General features: G+C 39.8%; 2 protein-coding genes across 6 annotated transcripts in view; one reads left to right on the forward strand and one right to left on the reverse strand.

The window, feature by feature from the left end:
* LOC112612194 (zinc finger protein 571) overlaps nt 1-26,545 on the forward strand; it is a 92,714-nt gene that overhangs the window by 39,866 nt on the left and 26,303 nt on the right. The window contains exons 1-2 of one of the 4 annotated variants that reach the window (XM_025366391.1): nt 20,588-20,639; nt 21,065-21,163. The exons of 1 other annotated variant lie outside the window; for it this stretch is intronic. The gene's annotated coding sequence lies outside the window, so the exon portion shown is untranslated. Of the gene's footprint in view, nt 1-20,587; nt 21,296-26,545 lie in introns of those variants that run through there. 2 more of the 4 variants (XM_025366390.1, XM_025366392.1) reach the window with 2 other exon arrangements.
* On the reverse strand, nt 1,026-20,550 carry ZNF540 (zinc finger protein 540). Of its 2 annotated transcripts, XM_025366399.1 has the most exons (5): nt 20,285-20,550; nt 16,947-17,027; nt 15,665-15,791; nt 14,312-14,407; nt 1,026-3,619 (listed from the first exon to the last, which is right to left on the reverse strand). In XM_025366399.1, exons 2-5 carry the CDS (start codon nt 16,953-16,955, stop codon nt 1,869-1,871), a joined length of 1,983 nt encoding a protein of 660 aa, XP_025222184.1. In that variant the 5' UTR covers nt 16,956-17,027; nt 20,285-20,550; the 3' UTR covers nt 1,026-1,868. The 2 variants fall into 2 exon arrangements, with proteins under 2 accessions (XP_025222184.1, XP_025222185.1); XM_025366400.1 differs by lacking the exon at nt 14,312-14,407 and having other exon boundaries at nt 1,750-3,619.

Genomic DNA, 26,545 nt, shown 5'->3' on the forward strand with positions numbered 1-26,545 from the left:
CGACAGAGCAAGAGTCCGAAAGTCCCTCTCAGAAAAAAAAAAAAACAAAGTGACAGAACCACCAAAATGTTACAATGTGTGATCCTGAGAGTAAATCCTTGTTAAATATCCATGAAATATATTCTTGGAACAATTATGGAAATTTGAACATGGAATGGATATTGTAAGATTCCATGGAATTGTTAATTTTTAGGGTGTGATTTGACTACTTTGGTTATATGCATTACCATTACTTTTAGGAGATACAAACTGATTTAGGGGCAAAATGATATGATGTTTGTAACTCTCAAATGGTATAGCAAAAAAATTTTATTTTATATAAAAACAAAGCAAAGTATACATTTTCAAATCTAGGTGGAGGGTAAAATGGGTGTTCATTATAGAATGCATTCTATGTTTCTGTGTCTCAGGGCATTTTCATAATAAAATTAGGAAAAAAATTTTAAATACACAGCTTTCTTTTTTCGATTTTTTTTTTTTTTTTTTTGAGACAAAGTCTCACTCTTGTCCCCCAGGCTGGAGTGCAATGGCGCGATCTCAGCTCACTGCAACTTCCACCTCCCGGATTCAAGTGATTCTCTTAGCTCAGCCTCCTGAGTAGCTGGGATTACAGGTGCCTGCCACCACGCCTGGCTAATTTTTGTATTTTTAGTAGAGATGGGGTTTCTGTATGTTGGCCAGGCTGGTCTCGAACTCCTGACCTCAGGTAATCTGCCCACCTCAGCCTCCTAAAGTGCTGGGATTACAGGCGTGAGCCACGGTGCCTGGCCAGACAGCTTTCTTTTTTCCATCCATTTAATTTCTATATTATTGTGGGTAAATCCCCTCACACCTCTCTCTGATGCTTCAACAGCTATATTCTAAGGTTCTCCCACTCACTACATCCTTAGGGTTTCTCTTCATCTTTAATTTTCTGGTAGAACTTAAGCAATGAGGTCTGAATTCAGATCTTTACATTTTCTTTATATTCTAATGGAGTGCCTTCATTATTCTGGGCTGCATAACTAAACACCATAGACTCAGTGGCTTATAAACAACTGAAATTTATTTCTCACAGTTTTGGAGGCTGCAAGTCCAAGGTCAGGGTGCCAGCATGCTTGGGTTCTGGGAAAGGCCCTCCCTCTTTGGCACTGTAGACTGCTGACTTCCTGCTGTATCCTCATGCGGTTGAAAGAGCTAGCTGGCTCTTTGGCTTCCTCTAATAAAGGCAGCGATCCCATTCATGAAGGCTCCACCCTCATGACCTGATTTCCTCCTAAAGGCCCTACCTTCAAATACCATCACCTTGGGATTCATGTTTCAACATAGGAATTGTTACGGGAACACAAACATTCAGCTCATAACACAGATTTTATCAAAGAAGTCCTTCATGAAATATATGTGATGAGTGACTTTTCCAAATTTATCATCTCCACTGTGTCTTCCTGTTAAGAAATCCACTAACAATAATGTTGATGATAATAAAAACAGTAATATCCAATATTAATCCAAAGCAGTATGGGCCAGATAGTTGTTGCTGTATTATACATGTTGGAAACAATTAACCACACTTTTAGGTGTGTTTCATTTTACAGCTGAGGTACCAAGAAGCAAATATTTTGTCTAATATCACACAGATAGTAGAGTAGTGGAAAGGCAATGATGAGAAGTATATGCTGTTGCTAGAACACTTTTCCACAATTGTTACATTAACAGCTTTATTTTCTAGTGTGAATTTTCCTAAATTTAATGAGAACTAAGAGATATTTAACTCATACATTTATTAAGTTAATATGTCTACAAAAAGATCAACACATTGACAGAACTTTCTGGCCATAAATATTTTGATATTCTATAAATAGAGCATGACATGGAAACCCTTTCTTATATTAAATTACATTATGAGTTTTCTGATGTTGATAAAGATGTGAATATTGTCTAAAGGCCTTTCTACATACCTTACACTCATAGGGTTTCTCACCAGTGTGAATTCTCTGATGTTCAGTAAGGTGTGAATTAAGTCTAAAGGCCTTCCCACATTGTTTACACTCATAGGGTTTCTCACCAGTATGAATTCTTTGATGTATTCTAAGGTCTACACTACGACTAAAGGCCTTCCCACATTCTTTACATTTGTATGGTTTTACACCCGTATGAATTTTCTGATGTTCAGTGAACTGCCCACGCCGACTAAAGGACTTCCCACATTCTTTACAGTCATAGGGTTTTAAACCAGAATGAATTTTCAGATGTTCTTTAAGATTCCCTCTACGAATAAAGGCCTTTCCACATTCTTTACATTTATAGGGCTTTTCACCAGTGTGAATTCTCTGGTGTTCAGTAAGGTAGAAACCAAATCTAAAGGTCTTCCCACATCGTACACATTTGTAGGGCTTCACATCAGTATGAATTTTCTTATGCAGACTAATTTGAGAGCGCACTCTAAACGTCTTCCCACATTCCTTACATTCATAGGGCTTCACACCAGTATGAAGTCTCTGATGTTCAGTAAGGACTGAACGAAGCATAAAGGCTTTCCCGCATTCCTTACATTCATACGGTTTCTCTCCAGTATGAATTCTAGAATGTACTCTGAGGTCACCACTATAACTAAAAGCCTTCTCACACACCTTACATTCAAAAGGTTTTATACCAGTATGAATTGTTTTATGCCGATTAAGCTGTCCACGCATATTAAATGATTTCCCACACTCCTTACATTCATAAGGTTTCTTACCTGCATGAGTTCTTCTGTGTTCAGTAAGGTAAAAACTAAGTCCAAAGGTCTTTCCACATTCCTTACACTCGTAGGGTTTTACACCAGTATGAATTTTCTGATGACGGGTAAGTTGTCCACCTACACTAAAAGCTTTCCCACACTCCTTACATTCATAGGGTTTCTTACCTGTATGAATTCTCTCGTGTTCTTTAAGGTAGAAAACAAGTTGAAAAACTTTTCCACATTCTTTACATTCATAAGATTTCTCACCAGTATGAATTCTTTTATGTTGAGTAAGTTCTAATCTACTAAAAAAGCCCTTATCACATTTCTTACACATATAGGGTTTTTTACCAGTGTGAATTTTCTGATGTCGATTAAGTTGTGAGTAAAGAAGAAAGTTCTTCCCACATTCTGGACATTCATAGGGTTTCTCACCAGTGTGAAATCTCTGATGCATGGTAAGTTGATAGCTATGACTAAAAACTTTCCCACATTTCTCACATTTACAGGATTTTTCACCAGTATGAATTTTCTGATGGAGAGTAAGCTGGCAGACATTATTCAAGGTACTCCCACGTTCTTTACAATCACGTTTCACATCAGAATCTGTTTTCCCATGTTGAACCAAGTTTGAGTCACAACTTTTCTCACTATTATGAATTCTCTGATTCAGAGTAAAAGAGGGATGTTTTCTACCAGTTGACATTTTTTTAGAGACGATTTTCTTTTGACTGATAGATCTTTCTTCAAGTCCCTGCTGACCCTCAAACTCACTTTTGCTCTGCCACTCATTTCTCAAAATGGATCCTTTCAGACGAAGAGTTTTACTTTTTTCTATTATACTCCCTTTGGATAAACTGATTTCATGAATGTCCTTTTCTGAAGGTAATTTCTTGGTCTTATGCCTGGATAACAAACCTGAAAGAAAACATAAAAGCAAACAAAAATTATTTTCCTGTAGCCAGCATAACATAAAGTTTACATTTTCAAAATAGGAAACAAAGTGAAAACAGTTCTTACTGGAAGTCAATGGCTTAAAGAATATTTCATTAAAGTTATGTAATTTGAAATTAGGCAACATGAGCTTCAAAAATGAGAGATTATAGCCGGGCGCGGTGGCTCATGCCGGTAATCCCAGCACTTTGGAAGGCTGAGGCAGGTGGATCATCTGAGGTCAGGAGTTCAAGACTAGCCTGACCAACATGGTGAAACCCCATCTCCACTGAAAAAATACAAAATTATCCAGTTGTTGTGGCAGGCGCCTATAATCCCAGCTACTTGGGAGGCTGAGGCAGGAGAATTACTTGAACCTGGGAGGCGGAGGTTGCAGTAAGCTGAGATTGCGCCATTGCACTCCAGCCTGGGCTACAAGAGCTAAACTCCATCTCAAAAAAAAAAAAAAAAAAAGAGATTATATAAGATTGTGGTGATATGGCAAATAGTTTATTTATATCAGTGGTTCTAAAATTTTATTGTGGATGAGAATCATCTGGGAATTTATCACAAATACTGCTATTTACTTACCACACAAGTGAACCAAATCTATAGGAGTAATTTGGTTTCTGAATTTTTAATAACTCCACTAGATGATTCTGATATAGATCAAAGTTTGAGAATCTCCACTTAACAATTTTAACAGTTTTTCTTTACTCTTAGAATAAAATCCAAACATGTTACCATATAATATAATACGGTCTTTGGTTACCTAAAGCCCTCTTTCAAAGACATTGTCCTCCTTACCCCCTCTTATTATGACATTTGCTTCTATTCAGCTCCTCGATTGTGTCATAGCATTTCCCATTTCATATAGTTTTCTATGGGATTTTTCATCTCCTAAAAATAATCTGTGCTGGGCTCTGTGAAAGGCCAACTCCTTCTCATTCTTAATGGTTGGTTAAATGTCTCTTACACAGAAAGGCTTGCCCTACTGACTGTAAGGCAGTCTGTGTCCTTTATTCTCAATTCCAGCATCATGTTTCATTTCTTCATTTCACAATTTTCAAATGCATATCCACTGATTTTTCTTTTTGCTCTTTTGTTAATTTTCTGATCCCTAAACCTTCCCAAAGGAAGATGTAATTCTTATTTCATTCAACAGTGAATAACTACCCACTAGCATATAGCAGGCATTAAACAATTGACTGTACAATAAATCATTGTCTTAAAGGAAATTATGATGATGAATGACAGATAAGTCACATATAGGACAGCTGAATATCAGGACAATCACTTAATTTTTATATTTTTGTTAACAATTACAAACTAGCTCTAATCTCTCTCACTTTATTACAGTGATTAAATGCACTCTTTCCTAGCTTACTTCCTTTACAGATCAGAACAAAAGTAAATCCAAGGTAGTTCAACCAAATGTATAAAATGTAAAAGCCCTTGTTTTGCCTGCTCATCCTTTAAATGGCTATCCAATTAAACAGAGATGTTTCCAACCCTGTTGTTCGTTGCCTCCTGTGCAAAGAGATGTGTGTTTACACAGCTGAGTTTTACTATTATTCAGCCACCAATGGATGCTCACTCTACTCTTTTTTTTTCTTTTTTTTTTTTTTTTTGAGATGGAGTCTCACTCTGTCACCCAGGATGGAGTGCAATGGCACGATCTCGGCTCACTGCAACCTCTGCCTCCCAGGTTTAGGCGATTCTCCTGCCTCAGCCTCCTGAGTATCTGGGATTACAGGTGCATGCTGCCAAACTCAGCCAATTTTTGTATTTTTAGTAGAGACGGGGTTTCACTATGTTGGCCAGGTTGGTCTCGACCTCCTGACCCCAGGTGATCCACCTGCCTCAGACTCCCAAAGAGCTGGGATTCCAGGCATGAGCCACCGCACCCGGCCACTCTATTTTTTTTTTTTTCCCCCGAGACAGAGTCTTACACTGTCACCCGGGCTGGAGTGCAGTGGCACCATGTCGGCTCACTGCAACCTCTGCCTCCCAGGTTCAAGTGATTCTCTTTGCCTCAGCCTCCCAAGTAGCTGGGATTACAGGCACCCACCACCACGCCTGGCTAATTTTTTGGTATTTTTAGTAGAGAAGGGGTTTCACTATATTGGCCAGGCTGGTCTCGAACCCCTGACCTTGTGATCTGCCCACCTCGGCCTCCCAAAGTGCTGGGATTACAGGCATTAGCCACCATGCCTGGCCCACTGTACTTTATAACCTTTCTCAGAGGATATCTCTTCTGTTCCCTTACATCTAAAACCAACCATTCCTATACTTAATAGAGAAGTATTTAAATGATTTTTTTAGATATTGTAACAGGTATGTGCCATGTTGAATGGTTTCTGGAAAAAATGAACAAAGAACAATTTTAGGGAGAACACAGTAACTGAATAGTGTGAGGCGATGGCTGGGAGACTAGAAGTGTCAAGGAATCTTATTAACACAAATAAGTTAAATGAAAGTTAAATGAAAGCTGGCAATCTAAATAAGACAAGAGTGTAAAAAATCTAAATACCGGCCAGGTGCAGTGGCTCATGCTTGTAATCCCAGCACTTTGGGAGGCCAAGGTGGGTGGATCACCTGAGGTTAGGAGTATTTTCTCTTCAAGTAGATAGATCATAACCTGCTGGGGTTTTATTAGAGCCTAATGACATAGAGGAAAGAAAATACCCAGCTCAGCCCTCAAAACCATCCCGTCACACCTAGCGATGGGGAAAAAACTGGAAGCACTGGTTAAGGTCCATCAAGTGGCACAGGTGCACCAAAAGACTGAGACCTAATTCTGGGACTAGGGAATACTCCTCTCCCGTTACACCTTATCACTACATTCCTAAAGGCCTATTTACTATATTTCCCTTTACCCAGTACATCATGTTTACCTTCCAACAAAAAATTAGAAGGAAAACTAAAAGGCAAGAAACAGTTTGATGAGACTAAACAAGCATCAGAATTAGAGTCAGATATGGCAGGAATGCTGGAATTACCAGACCAGGAATTTTAAAAGACTATAAGAAATGTGTTAAGGGCTTTAATAGAAAAAATAGACAACATCCAGATGGATAATGAAAACAGAGAGATGAATATTCTAAGAAAGAATCAAAAAGAAATGCTAACGATCAAAAACACTGCAATAGAAATGAAGAATGCCTTTGTTGTGCTTATCAGTAAACTGGACACAGCTGAGGAATCTCTGCACTTGAGGCTGTGACAAGAGAAACTTCCAACACTGAAAAGAAAGAGAAAAAATACTGAAAGAAACAGAACAGACATCCAAGAACTCTGGGGTTAAGTATAAAAGGTGTAAATACACATGATGAAAATACCAGAAGGAGGAAAATGAGAAAGGAAAAGAAGCAATAAATGAAGCAACAATGAATGAGAATTTCCCCAAATTAATGTCAGACACCAAACCAGAGATCAGGAATCTCAGAGAACTGCAAATTAAAACGACGAGATACTACTTCACACCTGTTAGAATGGCCAAAATCTAAAACACCGGCAACACCAAATGCTGACAAGGATGTGGAGCAACAGGAACTCTCATTCATTGCTGGGGGAATGCAAAAATATTATAGCCACTTTGAAGAACATTCTGGCAGTTTCCTACAAAACTAAACATATTCTTATCATACTACTCAGAAATCATATTCCTTGGTGTTTACCCAAATAAAATGAAAGCTTATGTTCATACAAAAACTTGCACACAAATGCATATAGCAGCTTTATTCAAAACTTCCAATACTTAAAAAACAACCAAGATGTCCTTTAGTAGGTGAATGGATAACATGTGGTACATCCAGAAAATGAACTATTATTCAGTGCTAAAAGAATAAGCCATCACAAAAAGATGTTGAGGAAACTTAAATGCATATTACTAAGTGAAAGACACCAATCTTAGAAGGCTACATACTATATGATTCCAACTACATGACAGTCTGAAAAAGGCAAAACTATGGAGACAGTAAAAGGCTCCGTGGTTTCTAAGGGTTAGGGTGGAATGAGGGATGACTAGGCCAAACAGAGAAATTTTAGAGCAGTGAAACTACTCTGTATGATACTACAGTTGTGGATACATGTCATTATATATTTTTCAAAGTTAACAGGATTTACAACACCAAGAGTGAACCTTAATACAGACTGTGGACTTTGGGTGATAATGATGTGTCAATGTAGGTTTATCAACTGTAACAAATGTACCACTGTAATATGGAATGTTGGTAGTTGGGGAGGGTGTATATGTTTGAGGACAGAAAGTATATAGGAACTCTGTACTTTCTGCGAAATTTTCCTGTAAACCTAAAACTGATTTTAAAAATAAAGTTTGTTAATTAATAGAAAGTTACTCCAGAAACTAGTAAAATATTGCAAAATATATATCTAGTATCTAAACTAATAAAATACTGCAAAATATATATCTGATAAAGAGGTTGATTATAAGATATATAAAGAACTCTTACAAATCAAGAAGATAAAATGGATAATATCAATGAGAATTTTTGTGTCTTTGTATGAGAAAAAGAGTTCTTAGATACAAAAACACAATTCATAAAAGAAAAAAAAGATACATTTGGCTTCATCAAAATGAAAAATGTTTGTACTGCAAAAGATAAAATTAAGAAAATGAAAAGACATGCCATCGCAATCTAGGAGAAAATATTTGCAGATCATATATGTAAATAAAATGCTTTTTTTTTTTTTTTTTTTTTGAGACGGAGTCTCGCTCTGTCGCCCAGGCTGGAGTGCAGTGGCCGGATCTCAGCTCACTGCAAGCTCCGCCTCCCGGGTTTACGCCATTCTCCTGCCTCAGCCTCCCCAGTAGCTGGGACTACAGGCACCTGCCACCTCGCCCGGCTAGTTTTTGTATTTTTTTAGTAGAGACGGGGTTTCACCGTGTTAGCCAGGCTAGTCTCGATCTCCTGACCTCGTGATCCGCCCGTCTCGGCCTCCCAAAGTGCTGGGATTACAGGCTTGAGCCGCCGCGCCCGGCCCCAATAAAATGCTTCTATTCAGAATATATTTTTACAACTCTTGCAACTCAATAATAACACAAACAACCCAATATTAAGAATGGGCAAAACACTGAACAGCCTTTCCACCAAAGATGCTATGCCAGTAGCTAATAAGCAATTGCTCAAAGTCAACCACAATTAGATACCACTACACACACACTGGAATGGCTGTTCTCAAAAAGACAGGTAATAGCACGTGTTGGTGAGAAGACAGAGAAACTGAAACTCTCATGCATTGTTATTGGGAAGGTACAGCGATATAGGTAGTTTAGAACACATTTTGGCAGTTTCTTATAAAGTGAAAGTTATATTCGTCATATAACCCAGCAGTTCCATGCCTATGAATCCAACTAAGATGAATTAAGACATATGTCCACACAATGATATGTATGCCCACGTTTATAGTAGCATTATTGACAACAGTCCCAAACTATAAACAATCCAAAAGTCCATCACTGGTAAATAGATAAGTAAAATATGGTATATCCCTACAAAAGAACATATTTGGCAATAAAAAAGAATATATTACTAATACATGCTGCTTCATAAATGGACCTCCAGAACATTATGCTAAGTTAAAGAAGCCAGATTCAAAAGACTGTACATTGCATGATCCCATTTATATGAAATGTTCAGAAAAGGAAAATGGACAAAAATGGAAGGTAGGTCAGTAGATGCCTAAAGCTGGAGGTGGAAGAAGGGATTAACTGCAAAGGGGCATAAGGAAACATTTGGGGGTGATGGAAATATTCTAAAACTGGATTGCCATGATGGCTGCCTAACTATAAATTGACTAAAAGTCACCAAGTGTGCACTTACAGTGAGTACATTTTATGTTATGTAAATTATACCTCAATAAAATTGCTAAAAAATTTAATGGATAAAAATTCTAAACAGACACTTTTTACTAAAGGAAATAAGGGAATGGCAAATAAACGAAAATATATTCAACATTAGTCATTAGTTAAATGCAAATTAAAATCACAATGAGATACACCTACACATCCACTAAAATGACTAAGATTAAAATGACTGACAGTACCACAGGCTGGCAAGAATGTGGAGCTATTGGACATCTACTGGGAATGCCAAAAAATATAGCCACATTGGACAGTTTCTTTCTTTCTTTTTTTTTTTTTTCAGACAGAGTTTCGCTCTTGTTGCCCAGGCTGGAGTGCAGTGGCACGATCTTGGCTCACTGCAACCTCTGCCTTCCAGTTTCAAGTGATTCTCCTACCTTAGCCTCCTGGGTAGCTGGGATTACAGGCATGCACCACCACGCCCAGCTAATTTTTGTATTTTTAGTAGAGACGGGGTTTCACCGTGTTGGCCAGGCTGGTCTCGAACTCCTGACCTCGTGATCCACCCGCTTTGGCCTCCCAAAGTGCTGGGATTATAGGCGTGAGCCACCACACCCAGCCCAGTTTTTTTTTTAGATAAAGTTTTTACAGGTGTGTACCACCATCCTAGCTAATTTTTGTATTTTTAGTAGAGACAGGTTTGCCATGTTGCCCAGGCTGGTCTTGAACTCCTGGGCTCAAGCGATCCGCCTGCCTTAGCCTCCCAAAAAAGTGCTGGGATTACAGGCATGAGCCACTGTGCCCGGCCCAGTTTCTTATATACACTTATATAATCCATGAATCCCACCCTCAGGTGTTTAACCCAAGGTAACAAAGCATACATTCAAACAAAGATTTGTAAACAAGCACTCACAATAGCTTTATTCATACTCGTGAAAGACTAGAAACAATTTAGATGTTCATAAATTGTTAACAAGTAGATATGAAATACTATTCAGCAAGAAACAGGAATTAACTACTGAGACTTCTAACTACTTGGATGAATCTCATAAATATCACAAGTGGAAGAAATATGACACAAAATACTGCATACTCTGATTTATTTGATATGAAATTGTAGAAAAGGCACAATTAGGGAAAGAAGGCAACTTAGTTGCCTGTCACAGACTATGCTGAAAATGGGGGAAGAGTACTGACTGTAAAGAAACATAATAGAAAGTGTTGACATGGTGGACATATTCTAGATCTTGACTGAAGTGGTGATGATTTTACAAGATTCATGCGTTTGTCCAAAATAACTAAATTAAACAGATACAATTAATGAATTTTATTGTATATAAATCATATCTCAATAAAGCTGATTTGAAAAAAAATAGTAAGGCTATTTTCCAAAGCTCTATGTAATGCTCTAAACAAAATAACCTGTATATTCCAGAATAAAAAATTTTAAGGAAACTATTAATTTCCTGTATTGACCACAGAAGAAATAAAAAGCCTAAGCAAATGAAATTCCATTGTGAAACACCTATCCTTGCAATTTCATAGACGTCTATAAAAGTTTTATAGAACAGATAATTTTAAAGTTAGTTTAGCTACTCAAGAAAAGAGCAAAAAGAAAAGTTATCTTATCCTTTATATAAAATCATGATAAGCAAAACAACTAAGCAGAATTAAGAATTTTAGAGGTAAACATTTTTAAGGAAGAATGAAAAATATCATGATTTGCAAATGATCTGATTATATACAACCCAAGAATTTCAACTAAAAAAAACTGCAAAGAAAATACAAATCAGAATTTGGCTTGATATAGAAGAATCAATATACTGTATAGAACTTAATAGCCTTTTCTTCATATTTTAAAAAATACATTATTTTTTACATTGATAGATAAAATTGTATGTATTTACTCCATACAACATATTTTGAAGGATATATACATTGTGAAATGACTAAATCTGGTATACAGTAAATAATAAATGTTAACTGTTATTATTATTAACTCCTGATTAATAGAAAATAAAAAGTGAACAAGCTAGTGAGATGCAGGTAAACTGAACACCAGTGTTCAAAATATATTTACATCTTTCACTTCAAACATAACTCTCCCTTCCCTCCTGCCAATTCTTAGCTGATGATCTCCCTTATTCCTCTAATAAAAATGAAGCATTGAAAAGAAATACATAATACCACATCAACCCACCTATATCCAGTGTCGTTTCTATAGTTCTCTAAATTTTTCTTGTGCACTGGATCCTACCTCGTTGTCCTCCAATTTCCATAATTATCCTTCCCACTACTACAATTTTTCCCCTTTCTATAGAGTCATTTTCATCTTAAAAATCTCACATCTTGAAATAGACTCCTGGCCAGGCACGGTGGCTCACGCCTGTAATCCCAGCACTTTGGGAGGCCAAGATGGGCAGATCACCTGAGGTCAGGAGTTCAAGACCAGCCTAGCCAACATGATGAGACCCTATTTCTACTAAAAATACAAAAATTAGCCAGGTGTGGTGGCAGGCGCCTGTAATACCAGCTACTCGGGAGGCTGAGGCAGGGGAATTGCTTGAACCCGGGAGATGCAGGTTGCAGTGAGCCGAGATGGCGCCACTGCACTGCAGCCTGGGCGACAAGAGCAAAATTCCATCTCAAAAAAAAAAAAAGAAAAGACTCCTTACATCCCATATCCTCTTCTAGCTATTAACCCCTTATCTAGTTCCCTCCTAACAGAATTCCCATTAGAAAAATTTTCTATCTCACTGTCATCACTACCTCACCTCCCATTTTATTTCAGTCACATCTGGCAGGCTTTTTCACCTCCGACTCCACTGAAACCTTGTCCTCTTTTTTTTTTTTTTTTTTTTTTTTTTTTGAGACGGAGTCTCGCGCTGTGTCACCCAGGCTGGAGTGCAGTGGCACGATCTCGGCTCACTGCAAGCTCCGCCTCCCAGGTTCACGCCATTCTCCTGCCTCAGCCTCCGAGTAGCTGGGACTACAGGCGCCCGCCACCACGCCCGGCTAGTTTTTTGTATTTTTAGTAGAGACGGGGTTTCACCATGTTAGCCAGGATGGTCTCGATCTCCTGACCTCATGATCCACCCGCCTCGGCCTCCCAAAGTGCTGGGATTACAGGCTTGAGCCACCGCGCCCGGCCAACCTTGTCCTCTTAACACAAGGTCACCACCAGCTTCTTTCCTGCCATATCCTATAGGCAATTTACAGTTCAGTGGACCTCACAGATAACTACTCCCTTCTACTTGAAACATTTTCTTCATTTGACTTTTTTGGTACCACTCTCCAGGCCTACTTGTTCTCAATCTGCTTGCTGCCTCCTCTTCCTTCTCTAAATAGAGTGCCCCAGGCCTCAGTCTTTTTCTCATCTGTCTCCCTTCATTCTATGAAACTCATTCGCTAAAGGCAGGGAATCAGCAAACTTTCCGTAAAGGACCAGACAGTCGATATCTTATGCATTGTGAGCCATTTGACTTCTGTCTCAACTACTCAACTCTGCCATAGACAATACATTAAATAATTAAGTGTTGCTACGTTTCAATAAAACTTTATTTACAAAAATAGGTAGTAGGTCAGATCAGCCCTAAGTAATCTCATTCAGTCAGTTCATTGGCTGGACACCCAAGTTAATACAACTTGTCCTACCATCTCTCTGACTGTTCAACATCTCAATTTTGATGACAAGTAGGCATTTTATATATATATTCCTAAATCAGGACTCTATTTCCATCTTCCAAGCTATCTTTCCCATATGTCCATCTCAGCAAATTATATACACTTAGCTGCTGGTTCACCTATGATTTCTTGTTCACTCATACCCCATGGCATGTCTGTTAGCTCTACTTTCAAATTATAAGATGAATACAGCATCTTCTTACCACCCCTCACCACTACCATCCCAATCCAAGCTACTATCACTGCTAATCTAGACTTCTGAAATAGCCTGATAACTGATCTTTCTACTTCCAATCTTGCCCCTGTTTAGTATATTCTTCACAGAGCATCTACAGCGATCATTTAAAAACATATTTTTGATTATGGCTTTCAATCACTCTTGGAAAAGAAAAATCCAAATTTCTTACTATGATAAACAGAACCAGACCTGGCCCCTGCTCAGCTCTAAATTCATATTTAGTTACTTTTCCCCACTCTGAATCTGCTCTGAGCTTCTTCAAGTTCTTCAAACACACAAAACTCACTTCTCCACTGTGCTTGGAATTATTTTCTTCCAGATACTCACAAAGCCTACTGCACATCTCTGCACATATATTCACTCTTCGAAGAGCCTTCCCTGGGCAACAAACCCAAATTAAACCTGCCCAAACTCTATCTCCTTACCCTTCACAGGTTCCTTTCATAGCATGCATCATTATTTAATGTTATATATTCATTTGTTTATAGTTTACTATGTATCTCCCCTACTACAATGTTAATTCCATTAGTATAAGGAGGTTTTGGCCTTATTCACCAAGGTACTGATATATGCTGAATATGTGAAAGACTGAACTTTTAGACATTAGAAACAAGCACACATATCAATGGAGAAAAGATAGGAAGCAACTGATTGCACTGGGAAAGCGCATTCTCTTTACTGAAATGGAGAGTAATATGGGTGGAAACAAAAACAAAGACAGGTGGTAAGTAGGAGCCAAGATGAGGTTCTTTTGATAGTTCATGCTAAGATGATCTGTTTTCTTCACTGTCTTAGGCCTTTTCTCCAAAGGCCTGAGGCCTCTGAGAGGAACTACCTGCACAGCATGCAAAGCCTATGTATGCTCCCTCACCAGCTGGCCGCAACTGGCAATGAGGGCTTCCATCTGCCTGATGAACTCGCAACTCACCTGGGTACTGTCTTCCTGTCACATCCCTCACCGCCACGCAGGGCTCTTTCCCTTGCTCCAATAAGGTAATCACATCTGGCTTTGAGCCAGAATATCCTGCTTCCAAGAAAGAAATACAAGAATATATAGAAGTAAAACATTGCACGTTCAGAAACATTTTGAGACTTGGTTAAATTCATATGGATCAACGTGATTTTGATAAAGACTTCAGAAAAAACTGACAGGATTAAAGAATATTCAACTTAGTGTAACCTCAGGATCCCAGAGAATAAAGAAACTTGATGGGCAGGGGAATTAAAATTCATCCAGGAGAATTTTAATTCATTTTAGAATTAAAACTCATACAGACTGGGTCTATTGAGAGGCAGTAGTTATTGAGGGCACAGACTCTGAAGCCAGACTACGTGGGTCCAAATTCTACTCTGCTACCTATTGACTAATGATTGTAAACAAACTGGTTAAATTCTTTGGGCCTCAGTTTTTTCATCTGTAAAATGAAAATAAAAGTAGTACCTTTTCTTTTCTTTTTTTCTTTTGTATCTCATAGCTAATACTTAGAATGGTGCCTGGTATACAGTAAGCACTCTATTAGCTATTATTATTTTTGTTGTTGTTAATTTACTTAGAGCAAAACCAGAAGCTTCCTAAGATATTTCTAGGTTCTTGCTAAGATATTCATTTAAAGTTAGATGCAAAGTTAATAAATTTTATTTTACTCTAACTAATTTCAACTTTTATTTTAGATACAGGGCCAAATGTGCAGGTTTGTTACCTGGGGATATTGTGTGATGTGGAGGTTTGAGGTACGTTGGATCCCACCACCCAGGTACTGAGCATAATGTCCAATAGGTAAAACTTTCAATCACAAATCAGTAAGAGAAAATGTTTGTTTTAGGAAGTAGAATGCATTTACTTTAATTTTAAGTCAATTTTATTGGTCTGAACCATGGCATATAAATTGTAGACCCTGGGTGGGGCTGTTATCCTCGCAGGCATGTTACTAAATAACAGAGCATCCATAGGAATTCTGAACTCAAATGCAATGTGAAGCCTGATTTCATTGACATTGGCTTTGGAGTAAATGCCCCAAAATTCAAATCCAGTCTCTTAACTATTAAGGGAGAAGCAACTACAGGAATGGATTAAGGAACATTTCATGAGGCTCAGTGAGGTATGGTGAAAATGAAAGCATTTAGTGCAAGTGCCATTCACAAACCATCAAAGTTCAGTCCAGTCCTTGAGGAAGAGAGAAGAAATTCAGCTAGTTTCTTAATAATTACTCCTAAATTTGTGGAAGAGAAAGCTACTATTTCAGAAAACGGAGTCTACATTATTTGACATAGGTGACCTTACCCAGTGAGACCAAGTTACTATAATTCTCCAACATCACATCTCTGTACAATTTCCTCTGAGTAGTGTCCAGGCACTCCCATTCCTTCTGAGAGAAGTCTATAGCCACATCCCTGAACGTCACCAATGCCTGAAACCATAAACCAACATATTACTGGTGAAATTACACAACAAGTATTTTAAAAAGAAGCAAAGGAGATAAAAGGTTTCATTGCAGCAAGGGGTACCATACTAAACTCTAGGCTGGGGCTGGAAGCTTATGATAAAGAGAGAAGAAAGGAACCAGGTGTTCTAAAGCAGAGTCACCTCATTTTCTTGAAGAATCCAGCCAATGTATGCAAAATTTCCTGTATATTACGGGGTTCTTTACTCAAAACATTCCTGGAAATAAATAAATGTTTCCCAATTCAATTAAACAGTGGATACAAGCAAATAAACTATATTTCTACCTCAAAAATTCTCAATAAATTATTACTTAATAATAAATCCTTTAAGAAAACCACTTAATAAATAACTTAAAGAAAAAAGAATCCTATATCTTCTTTTCCTTTAAGTTTATCTGTCGATCAATCAATTGATCAATCGATATGGGGATCTCGCTCTATTGCCCAGGATGGAGTACAGTGGTGAACTCAGAAGTTCAAGGCCATAGTACCTCACTGCAAATCTGGGAGAATACAATTATCTAATATTTATGTATCTGGATGATTTTCTTATAAGTACTACACACCTTCTTTGTTCTTGAGATTAAGAATACCGATGTAATGAACCAGAATCATCCTGATGTCAAGACTAGCACATTTCGTTTAACCACAAAATGCATCTTACTATGGGTTTTCACCTCAGAGATTCTCAGGAAAGATCCCGTGACCTCTCTATAAGCAGGCCCCAACCACATACTGAAACTGAGGCCAATCAATATTAAACTGCGTTTTATCTACAGACACAGGATCTGTGGAAAACTGCAGTGCTTTCCTATGTGTAGTCAAATGAGTCCATTCATGGTTTCATTACACCTCAGATCCGACAAAGGATGGTAAAGTACCTCCATCTAGGAACTTCATGTCTGTCCATCCCTGCTCTAGACAGACTGAGTACCCTGAATGATCTGGTCAATGTGCACATGGATACTGGTTAGAAAAGAGAGGGGGCATAAGGGAGGAGCTTGGGAATGTGGGGATTAAGAAAAAATTGTGTTAGGAAGTGTCAGCATAAAGAGCGAAAATGTTCACATGATCTTGAAAAACAAAAGAATCTAAAGAAAGAAAGAGAAACTGTAACTTACATGGGCCATGGTTTTAGACTCACAAGAACTGCTCAGTCTTCCACAGGATTATTCTGCTGGGGAAGCAAAGTTCGGAGAAGCCTGAATTAGAGAAGAAAAAAATGAGGCAATGAGACTAGGTTTGCCTCAGAGGTAACAACATGATATAAATTAATAATCTTTTATTTTCCATTGTTGCTTCTAAACACCTCCCCTACACTTCCCTCACCTCCCTCCAACACACTCTTACCACACCAAGGGAACCTGGCTTACGAGGATGGACACAGTGCAGAGGTTCTCCTGCGTTAGAACACACAACAAATATTTCAGCAGGAGAGTTCTGGGCCAATCCCCACTATGAGGATACTGATCTAGACCCACGGCTGGGATGTTCAGAACTGCCCAGAGTAGATTCTCTTCCCTCGATTCTCACCATCTAAAGGGGACAGACCACATTGTCCAAAGTAGACTGCCTTCATGGCCTTAGGAGCTTCCTGGCTTCCTCAGACTTAAAGACAAAAGATAGAACAGACTAGGAGTTTGCAGCCTGTGGCCCATGGGCCAGATCTGGCCCGCCCACACGTTTTTGTAAATAAAGTTGGAATAGAACACAGCTATGCTCATTTGTTTACTTCTGACTATGGCTACTTTCAGAAAGCTACAGTAGCCAAGTTGAGTAGTTGCAATGGAGACTGTATGGGCCACATGGCCTAAAATACTTCCTATTTGACCCTCTATAAAAACCATTTGCTGGCCGGGCATGGTGGCCCACATCTATAATCCCAGCACTTTGGGAGGCTGAGGCGGGCGGATCACCTGAGGTCGGGAGTTCAAGACCAGCCTGACCAACATGGAGAAACCCTGTCTCTACTAAAAATACAAAATTAGCTGGGTGTGGTGGTACACACCTGTAATCCCAGCTACTCAGGAGGCTGAGGCAGGAGAATTGCTTGAATCTGGGAGGCGGAGGCTGCGGTGAGCTGAGATCGTCCCATTATACTCCAGCCTGCGCAACAAGAGCGAGACTCCGTCTAAAAAAAAAAAAAAATGGTTGCTGATTCCTGGCATAGACAATCCATGATGGCCTTTATCATTGCAAAATTATACTTGCACACTGGGATCCCTTTTCCTAGCCTGAACTAGAACTCCCACAATCCTCAGCGCTCACCACTACCCATTTCCTTCAATCAGAAGAGTGCTCAGGGTCCCTGCAGGACATCATTCACCCTCCCTTCTCCCTCAGTAGTCAGAGGGAGAAGTAAGTTTATGGCCCTGGAAGCAATTAAAAAAATCAACTTTTATGTGATGCATACCTTATATATAGATATTTAATCCTTAGAACATCTCTACAGTGTCATTATTATCTCCACTTCAACATCAGAAAAACAGAAACCTAAATCCACTGTTAATAAACAAGACATCTGAGTTCTGAATCCACAATTCTCCAACTACAAAGCCAGTTCTTTTTCAACTGTGCTCTTGTTACTGATACCCAGATTTTCTTATTATGCCTAATAAAACCTGAGCGTGAATAATGACTCGGGTTTAATGACTAAAAGCTATTAAATGCTGCTACTCATTAAGATAATATACGTTAGAGTGGCAAATAGCATTTTATATTTACAACACGGGAACATTGAAAAGACTGATAATAACATGTTGAACTGGAGTAAAATAGATGCCCTCACACCATGTTACATACTGGTGCCACCTTAAAGAGGGTAAATTACAAATTTATATTAGCAGAATTTAATAATGTGAGCCAGATGTTTCAGTAATCTCACTCCTATGACCCTGTCTAAGGAAAATAATTATATATGTTCACTAGGATATATGCAGACAGGTGCAGATAGACTAATTTTAAAATGGAAAAAGCTAGATACAAACATAAATTAGACTTCAATAAAGAACAGGTTAAATAAATTCTAGGGTATCCATATAATAGAAAATAAAGTAGCCATCAGAAATAATATGGATTGGGAGTCTGCAAACTTTTCCTGCAAAGAACCACATAATAAATATTTCAGGCTTTGTGGGCCAGCTGGAGGATCCCTTGAACCCAGGAGTTCGAGACTGCAGTGAGCTATAACGGCACCACTGCACTCCAGCCTGGGTGAGACAGTGAGACCCTGTCTCTTTAAAACAAACAAATACAGTATCTGCAAAGTGCAATAAAATGACGCACAATAAAATGAGGTATGCCTACATTATCATTAATGTTGACACGAATATCTTCAAACAAGAGGGAAGAAAGTACATTTGTCTATAAAAGGGCAACACAACAGATCCTTGCGGTGATGGAAATGATCTGTCTTGACTATCAATGTCAACATCCTGGTTGTCATATTATACTACAGTCCTGCAAGATGTTATCATTGGAGAAGACTAGGTTGAAGATAACACACAATGTCTCTATTATTTCTTACAACCTCATATGAATCTGCAATCATCTCAAATTGAAAAAATAATTTAAAGAAATTTTAAGAATTTCATTTCCAAATATTTGCTAGATGAATTGTTTTTACCCCCTTCAAATCCTGAAGGCAAATTAATGCTCCAGGTTGTACTGTTCAATAGGAAGACTGCTAGCCATATATAGCTGTTTACATTTACATTTATTAAAATTGAACACAATTTTACAAATTCGTTCTTCAGTCAAACCAGCCATATTTCAGGTTCTCAGTAGCCATATGTAGCTAGTGGCTACTGTATTGGAGAGCACAGATATACAAAATGGAACCCAGTTTTGCAGAAATTTCTGTTAAAAAGCATTGTTCCAAAGTGTTACACGACTGATACCCTCACTTTACAGGTGACAAAACTGAAGCCAGGAGATATCTGTATAACACAGCGCTGCACACATCGTGCTCATTCTCACAATATTATGCTCACACACTTCTTCCCCCACATCCACTGCCACAAGTGAATTCTCAATGAGTCATTCACTAAATTTATATAATTTCATAGGAATGTATTTTAAATTCATGACCATGCAAAGAAAAATCAATTTCTTACAGGATATACTCAGTCGCAGGCTGAATCTGATTAAACAGATATCACCCTCAAAGCTATAATCAAACCATTCCCAAGACCCTTCCGCACACAATCCTAATGCGCCAATAATAGCCTCTCCACAGTCTCAAGCATAATCTGACGCACATCACACAGGCATGGCCACTATCCACTCTTCCCCCACAGAGGACACTCGGACACGGACACGCGAGCGCACAGACACAGACACACACACACGGCCGTGAAGAATGCGTCACACTTCCGAACCCCGGTGAGCAGCAACCCGGTATCGGTATCGTGGCCACTGCGTCACGGCCAGAGCTGTCAGAGAGAAATCCAGACCTTACCTGCCAGCCTTTTGCAGCTCTTCTAGTCCGGGACGACATTCACCTGAAGGCACCACGGCAAGATTCAACCTCTTTGTGTGAGATTCTCTGGAATTTCTGGGGCGTTACTTGAGTATAATGGAATAGGGTAGGCTCAGACCATAGTAGGGTAAATCCCACAGTTCGAGCAAGGGAGCCTCAGGGATCGCTCTGTTCTGGAGCGCTGGACCTGATCTTAGCCGCTGGGCCTGCGCAGAGACGACCCGGCCGGTTTCCAGTTGTAGACTACGTTTCCCGAAGGCCCCTGCGTCGCTGCGCCCCGTCGTACACCTACGCTGTTACGTCTTGACGCACGGAGCCTGTCTGCGCCGGCCAGGTGAGTGGGCGGCCTCACCGGGAACCGCTCGCTGATTTTGGTTTGGCTCACTGAAAAAGAAGGTCTTGTATGGTGCTGGGAATACCGGGGTCCTGGCTTGGGCTCGGTGCTGACAGGAAAGGGACGGTGCTCTAGGCTGATTACTTATGGAAGTCGGCCTTGCGGATGCGGAGGGGTGTCGGCACCGTCACTTTGGTTCTGGGAGCGGCGGGGGCGTGGTGCTGCTAGTTGTGTTCCTTCGCTCCGAATTTATGAGTGTGCGCCTGGAGCCCCTGTCCGGGAATAAAATCGGCACCATCACTTTGGGATAGGGAGCCTAGAGAGAGAGGCCGTTGTTACTAGTAGTGTTCCTCCGCCCTGGACGTGTGCGTGTGCGCTTGTGCGGCCGCGGGGTGGGCTCTCCTGCCGCCTGGTAATGCTCCCAGCCCTTGGCCCTCCCGTGCCGCAGTACTCCTCGTGTGACACGGACAGCGTTACGCCAGCTGAGAATCGTGCAGTGACAGCTGCTGCAGTTCCTTTGCAGAGTAAGAGGCTCTTTTTGAAGTTTCCCTGATGGTGAGGCTTTACCACGGAAGTGTCTTAGGAAGAAGACCACTGTTAAAGATGTCCCATTCTAGCTTGAGAGCCCTGTGGGGAAGACTAATCCTTTTGTAGAGGTTGGTGTGATCCTAAATTGTTTTGTCTGCTCCGAGAGCTCTGATGTTCTATGATTCTTTTTTCTTTTCTCTGTTCTGTGTTTTCGAAGAGAGGCACCCAGAGGAAAAGAGTATCGCACTTCTGAAAGTCTTGTGTGAAGTTCCTATTTTCTTTCTAACCTCAAATTTCTTCCTTTCCGAAACGTTTTCTACTTCCAGCAACATCTTCCTAAGGAAGAACCAGCCATTCTAGTGACTGATCCTTAGGCACCCCATAAATGATGCTCCAGGGATGGGATCATCAGCTTAGCTCTACTCCCCAGCCGCACTACACTTCCCCTTTCCACCCAGTGATACAACACTCCTTTCTGGTCTAAGGTTTTTTTGTTTTGTTTTTTGAGACGGAGTCTCGCTGTGTCGCCCAGGCTGGAGTGCAGTGACGCGGTCTCGGCTCACTGCAAGCTCCGCCTCCCGGGTTCACACCATTCTCCTGCCTCAGCCTCCCAAGTAGCTGGGACTACAGGCGCCCGCCACCACGCCCAGCTAATTTGTGTGTGTGTGTGTGTGTGTGTGTGTTTTGTTTTGTTTGTTTGTTTTGAGACGGAATCTCGCTCTGTCGCCCAGGCTGGAGTGCAGTGGCCGGATCTCAGCTCACTGCAAGCTCCGCCTCCCGGGTTCCCGCCATTCTCCTGCCTCAGCCTCCCAAGTAGCTGGGACTACAGGCGCCCGCCACCTCGCCCGGCTAGTTTTTTTGTATTTTTTAGTAGAGACGGGGTTTCACCGTTTTAGCCAGGATAGTCTCGATCTCCTGACCTCGTGATCCACCCGTCTCGGCCTCCCAAAGTGCTGGGATTACAGGCGTGAGCCACCGCGCCCGGCCTGGTCTAAGGTTTTGATGAAAAATAACTGTACTTTCTGGAGGGAAATTTGAAGACTTACAATTTTAACTTTATTGTGGATGTTTTCAGGCAGGATAAAGAATAATACAAACCCCAACATGTCCAACATCTAGCTGTAATTAAAAACATTTGTAAATACCTTTGTATCAGTCCTTCCCCTTTTTTTCCTGTAGTATTTCAGAATCATATTTTATCCTCCTATAAGCATATATGACCAAAAAGACGTTATATTTTAAAATAACCATGATGCTGTTATACCAACTTAAAAAAAAAAAAAAAACTAACAATAAGTTTAAAACAATAAGTTTGTTTCTTATGTTGGTGTAACAGCGTGGTGGTGATTTCGTAATATGGTATGCCCCCATATTCAAATTTTCGCAATTATTTTGAACACATATTTTTACAATAGGTGTGTTCAAATCTGGATCCAGATAGAGTCCACACATTGCATTTGGTGGCCAAACCTCTTAAACTTATTTAATCCATGAGAGTTTCCCTCTTGTGTTTTGTTTTGGTTTGTTTTAATTGGTGCTGTTGATTTGTAGAAAAACTAGATCATCTGCCCCGTAGAATATTTTGTATACTGCTTTTAGCTAATTGCTTCTTTGTACTGTCATATAATTTGTTTTCCGTTCCTTCATATTTCTGTAAACAGGCAGTTAGATCCAGAGGCTTGATTGGATTCGGATCAGGTTTTCCATAAATCACGTTTAATTCATAGTTGATATTATTTCCTATGACATCACATCATGAGGCCCTTACAGTCTGGTGTCCCACTTTCAGTGATGTCATATTGATGTGTTTAAATGCTGCCCATGTAATCCTTTCCTTTTTTTCACCTAAAGCATGCATTCTCAGGCCGGGCGCAGTGGCTCAAGCCTGTAATCCCAGCACTTTGGGAGGCCGAGGCGGGCGGATCACGAGGTCAGGAGATCGAGACCATCCTGGCTAACCCGGTGAAACCCCGTCTCTACTAAAAAATACAAAAAACTAGCTGGGCGAGGTGGCAGGCGCCTGTAGTCCCAGCTACTCGGGTGGATGAGGCGGGAGAATGGCGTAAACCCGGGAGGCGGAGCTTGCAGTGAGCTGAGATCCGGCCACTGCACTCCAGCCTGGGGGACAGAGCGAGACTCCGTCTCAAAAAAAAAAAAAAAAAAAAAAAAAAAAAGCATGCACTCTCAATGAGGGTGGAGGATATCACCTTCCAAGGGGGTAAAACTTGGTTTTTGAGAAAGAAGAGGACAAAAACTCTTAGGTATTACAATGATCTGTGGTCCTTCAAAGGGCCACAGTACATAAACATATATACAGTATATCTATGGTAATAAAATTTCATGAGAGTGGTGGCTTTTAGAGAAAAGTATCAAAAAGGCTCCTAGGGATATGACCATGAAAAATTTTAGAAGGGTTAAGCAGCACTGACCTAAAGGTTATAACGCCCACGTACGATTGATACCAAGATCCATTCTTTCTTTTTTTTCCTAACTGTCGCCCAGGCTGGAGTGCAGTGGTACGATCTCGGCTCACTGCAGCCTCCACCTCCTGGGTTCAAACGCTTCTTCTGCCTCAGCCTCCTGAGTAGCTGGGATTACAGGCGTGTGCCACCACACCTGGCTAATTTTTGTATTTTTAGTAGAGACAAGGTTTCACCATGTTGCCCAGGCTAGTCTTGAACTCCTGGCCTCAAGTGATCCACCCACCTCAGCTTCCCAAAGTGCTGGGATTACAGGTGTGAGGCACCATGCCTGGCCTGTTATTTCATTAACGGTTATATATGGTGATTTAAAAAAATTCTCTCAATTCCTTCTGTATTCATTAGTTATAGTTCTTCTATATATAAGAATTTTTCTTCGTCAAGTATTTGGTTATCTTAAAATACAGTCCATAGCCAGGCGCAGTGGCTCATGCCTGTAATCCCAACACTTTGGGAGGCTGAGGCAAGCGAATCATCTGAGGTGGGGAGTTCGAGGGCAGCGTGACCAACATGGAGAACCCCCATCTCTACTAAAAATACAAAATGAGCCGGGCATCGTGGCACATGTCTGTAGTCCTAGCTACTCGGGAGGCTGAGGCAGGAGAATCACTTGAACCCGGGAGGCGGAGGTTGCAGTGAGCCGAGATGGTGCCATTGCACTCCAGCCTGGGCAACAAGAGTGAGACTCCATCTCTAAATAAATAAATAAATAAATAAAGTTCATATGGAAAGGCAGAATAATTGATTTGATTCTTTCCCTTTATGTATTTTCAGAGAAATGAGTTGGTGCCCTTCAACCATCTAAGGAGTCCCAAAAGTGAGTGAGTTTGTTTTGAATACCGTATGTTTCAAACTGTTGTGATCATTATTCTGTTTTATATCAAAGTGCTCTTTTTTAAGCCAGTGGTAGTCCTTTCCAGGCAGTTCTGTGTCTTTCTGTCATGATTCTAGTAGAGTTGATAGCTGATTTGCTTTCTGGCAGAACAAATGATCCCAAGATCACCTTCTACATTTCCTGTGCCAGGCCTGAAATGAGCCATTTCTCTAAGGAGTTCTGATTCCTCTTGTGGTATATAGTGTACAGTGACCACTGTCTGGGCATTAGAGTTTCTCATTGCCATAGGGCCGTCATTTAATCTAGGTCATTTCAGGGAACAAAGCTAATAACTTGTTTTTAAAGTGTAAATCATGAATCATGAATTTATAATAATAGTTCAGACAAATTACAGAGTATTTTCTTGTTTGATTTTTATACTTGTATCTCTGTTTTATGCTAACAATCTTAGTTGCTGAAACATTAATATAATTTATGTTCTTTATTCTAAAATATAATTGTTTGAAAACAACAGTAACTGTCACTACTGTTAAGATAGAGAGTGCATTTTAGATTTCTTTTGGTGTTTTTTTTTTGCTATATTTAAGTTTCATGGATTACATTTGGTTATGCCTCTTCAGTCTTTTAATTAAAAATTAGAAATTTTTATTTTGATATAATATTACACTTACAGAGAAGTTGCAAAAATAGTAGAAAAAACTCTCCTATGCCCTTACATATTTATCAGTTTTTTAACATTTTGCTTTTTTGTTTGCTAATTCTCTCTACATATATACTTCTGAACTACTTGATAGTAGTTTTCAGACATCATTTTCCTTTATCTATAATTAGTGTATTTTCTGAGCACAGGGTCTATAACTACAGTTCATTTATTAAAACAAAGAAGTGTAGCAGAGTTAAGTGATAACTATCTAATCCAGAGTTCATAGAAGAATTTCACCAATTGTTATGATTTTGTCCTTATAGCCTTTTTTTTTTTTTTTTTTTTTTGAAACAGAGTCTCACTCTGTCAAGGCTGGAGTGCAGTGTGGGGAGATCTTGGCTCACTGCAAGCTCCGCCTCCTGGGTTCACGCCATTCTCCTGCCTCAGCCTCCCAAGTAGCTGGGACTGCAGGCGCTTGCCACCATGCCCGGCTAATTTTTTGTGTTGTTTTTTTTTTTTGAGTAGAGACAGGGTTTCACTGTGTTAGCCAGGATGGTCTTGATCTCCTGACCTCGTGATCCGCCCGCCTTGTCCTCCCAAAGTGCTGGGATTACAGGGGTGAGTCACTGCGCTCAGCCCCTTATAGCCTTTTTTGCCCCTTATCTGGTGTCCAATTCAAAATCATATCTAGGATCAAACATTTCATTTAATTAAAACATCTCTTTAGTCTCTTTTAATCGGAAACAGTTCCTGGACTTTTCTTTGATCCTTTGTGATCCTGACTTTTTTGAAAAGCACAGGCCAGTTACTTTGTAGATTGTTCCTCAGTTTGTATGTGTTTGATATTTCCTCGTGATTCAATTCAAGTGTGCTTTTTTTTAAATTTTGAGACGGAGTCTCGCTCTGTTGCCCAGGCTGGAGGGCAGTGGCGCGATCTTGGCTCACTGTAACCTCCGACTCCCAGGTTCAAGCAGTTCTTTGCTTCAGCCTCCCAAGTAGCTGGAATTACAGGTGCCCACCACCACACCCAGCTAATTTTTACATTTTTTTTTTTTTTTTTTGCAGGAATACTGCTTCAGTTTATTGGCCAGTACCTTCAGTTAGTTGCTTTTTGTATTATGTCCAGATCTGATAGGTGTATCTTCAAGGAATTTAGTCCAATGGGATCTTAATGATATTGGATTCAGAAGTCTTCTCAATTTAGTTTCAATTTGAGTTTCTCTTATTTAAATGAGGATGAACATATTTTAAATGTTGAATGGCCATTGACTTTTCTTTTTTTATGAATTATCTGTTGCCTGTTTTAAATAATGATTTTTTATTTTTCTCTTGATTGTTTTCTCTTGTTTTTTAAAATACAGCTCTTTGGATTTTAGGACACTGTGTTTTTGATTTAAGTTGTGCATATTTTCTCCCATTT

The sequence above is a fragment of the Theropithecus gelada genome, chromosome 19 (assembly GCF_003255815.1).
Source record: "Theropithecus gelada isolate Dixy chromosome 19, Tgel_1.0, whole genome shotgun sequence".
In the NCBI taxonomy this organism is placed as follows: Eukaryota; Metazoa; Chordata; class Mammalia; order Primates; family Cercopithecidae; genus Theropithecus; species Theropithecus gelada.

Coding starts and splice junctions, on each gene's coding strand:
- ZNF540 (XM_025366399.1), bottom strand. Junction 14,408..15,664: donor TAGTAACTTGGTCTCACTGG/GTAAGGTCACCT, acceptor TCTTGGAAGCAG/GATATTCTGGCTCAAAGCCA. Junction 3,620..14,311: donor GACAGGAAGACAGTACCCAG/GTGAGTTGCGAG, acceptor GTTTTCTTTCAG/GTTTGTTATCCAGGCATAAG.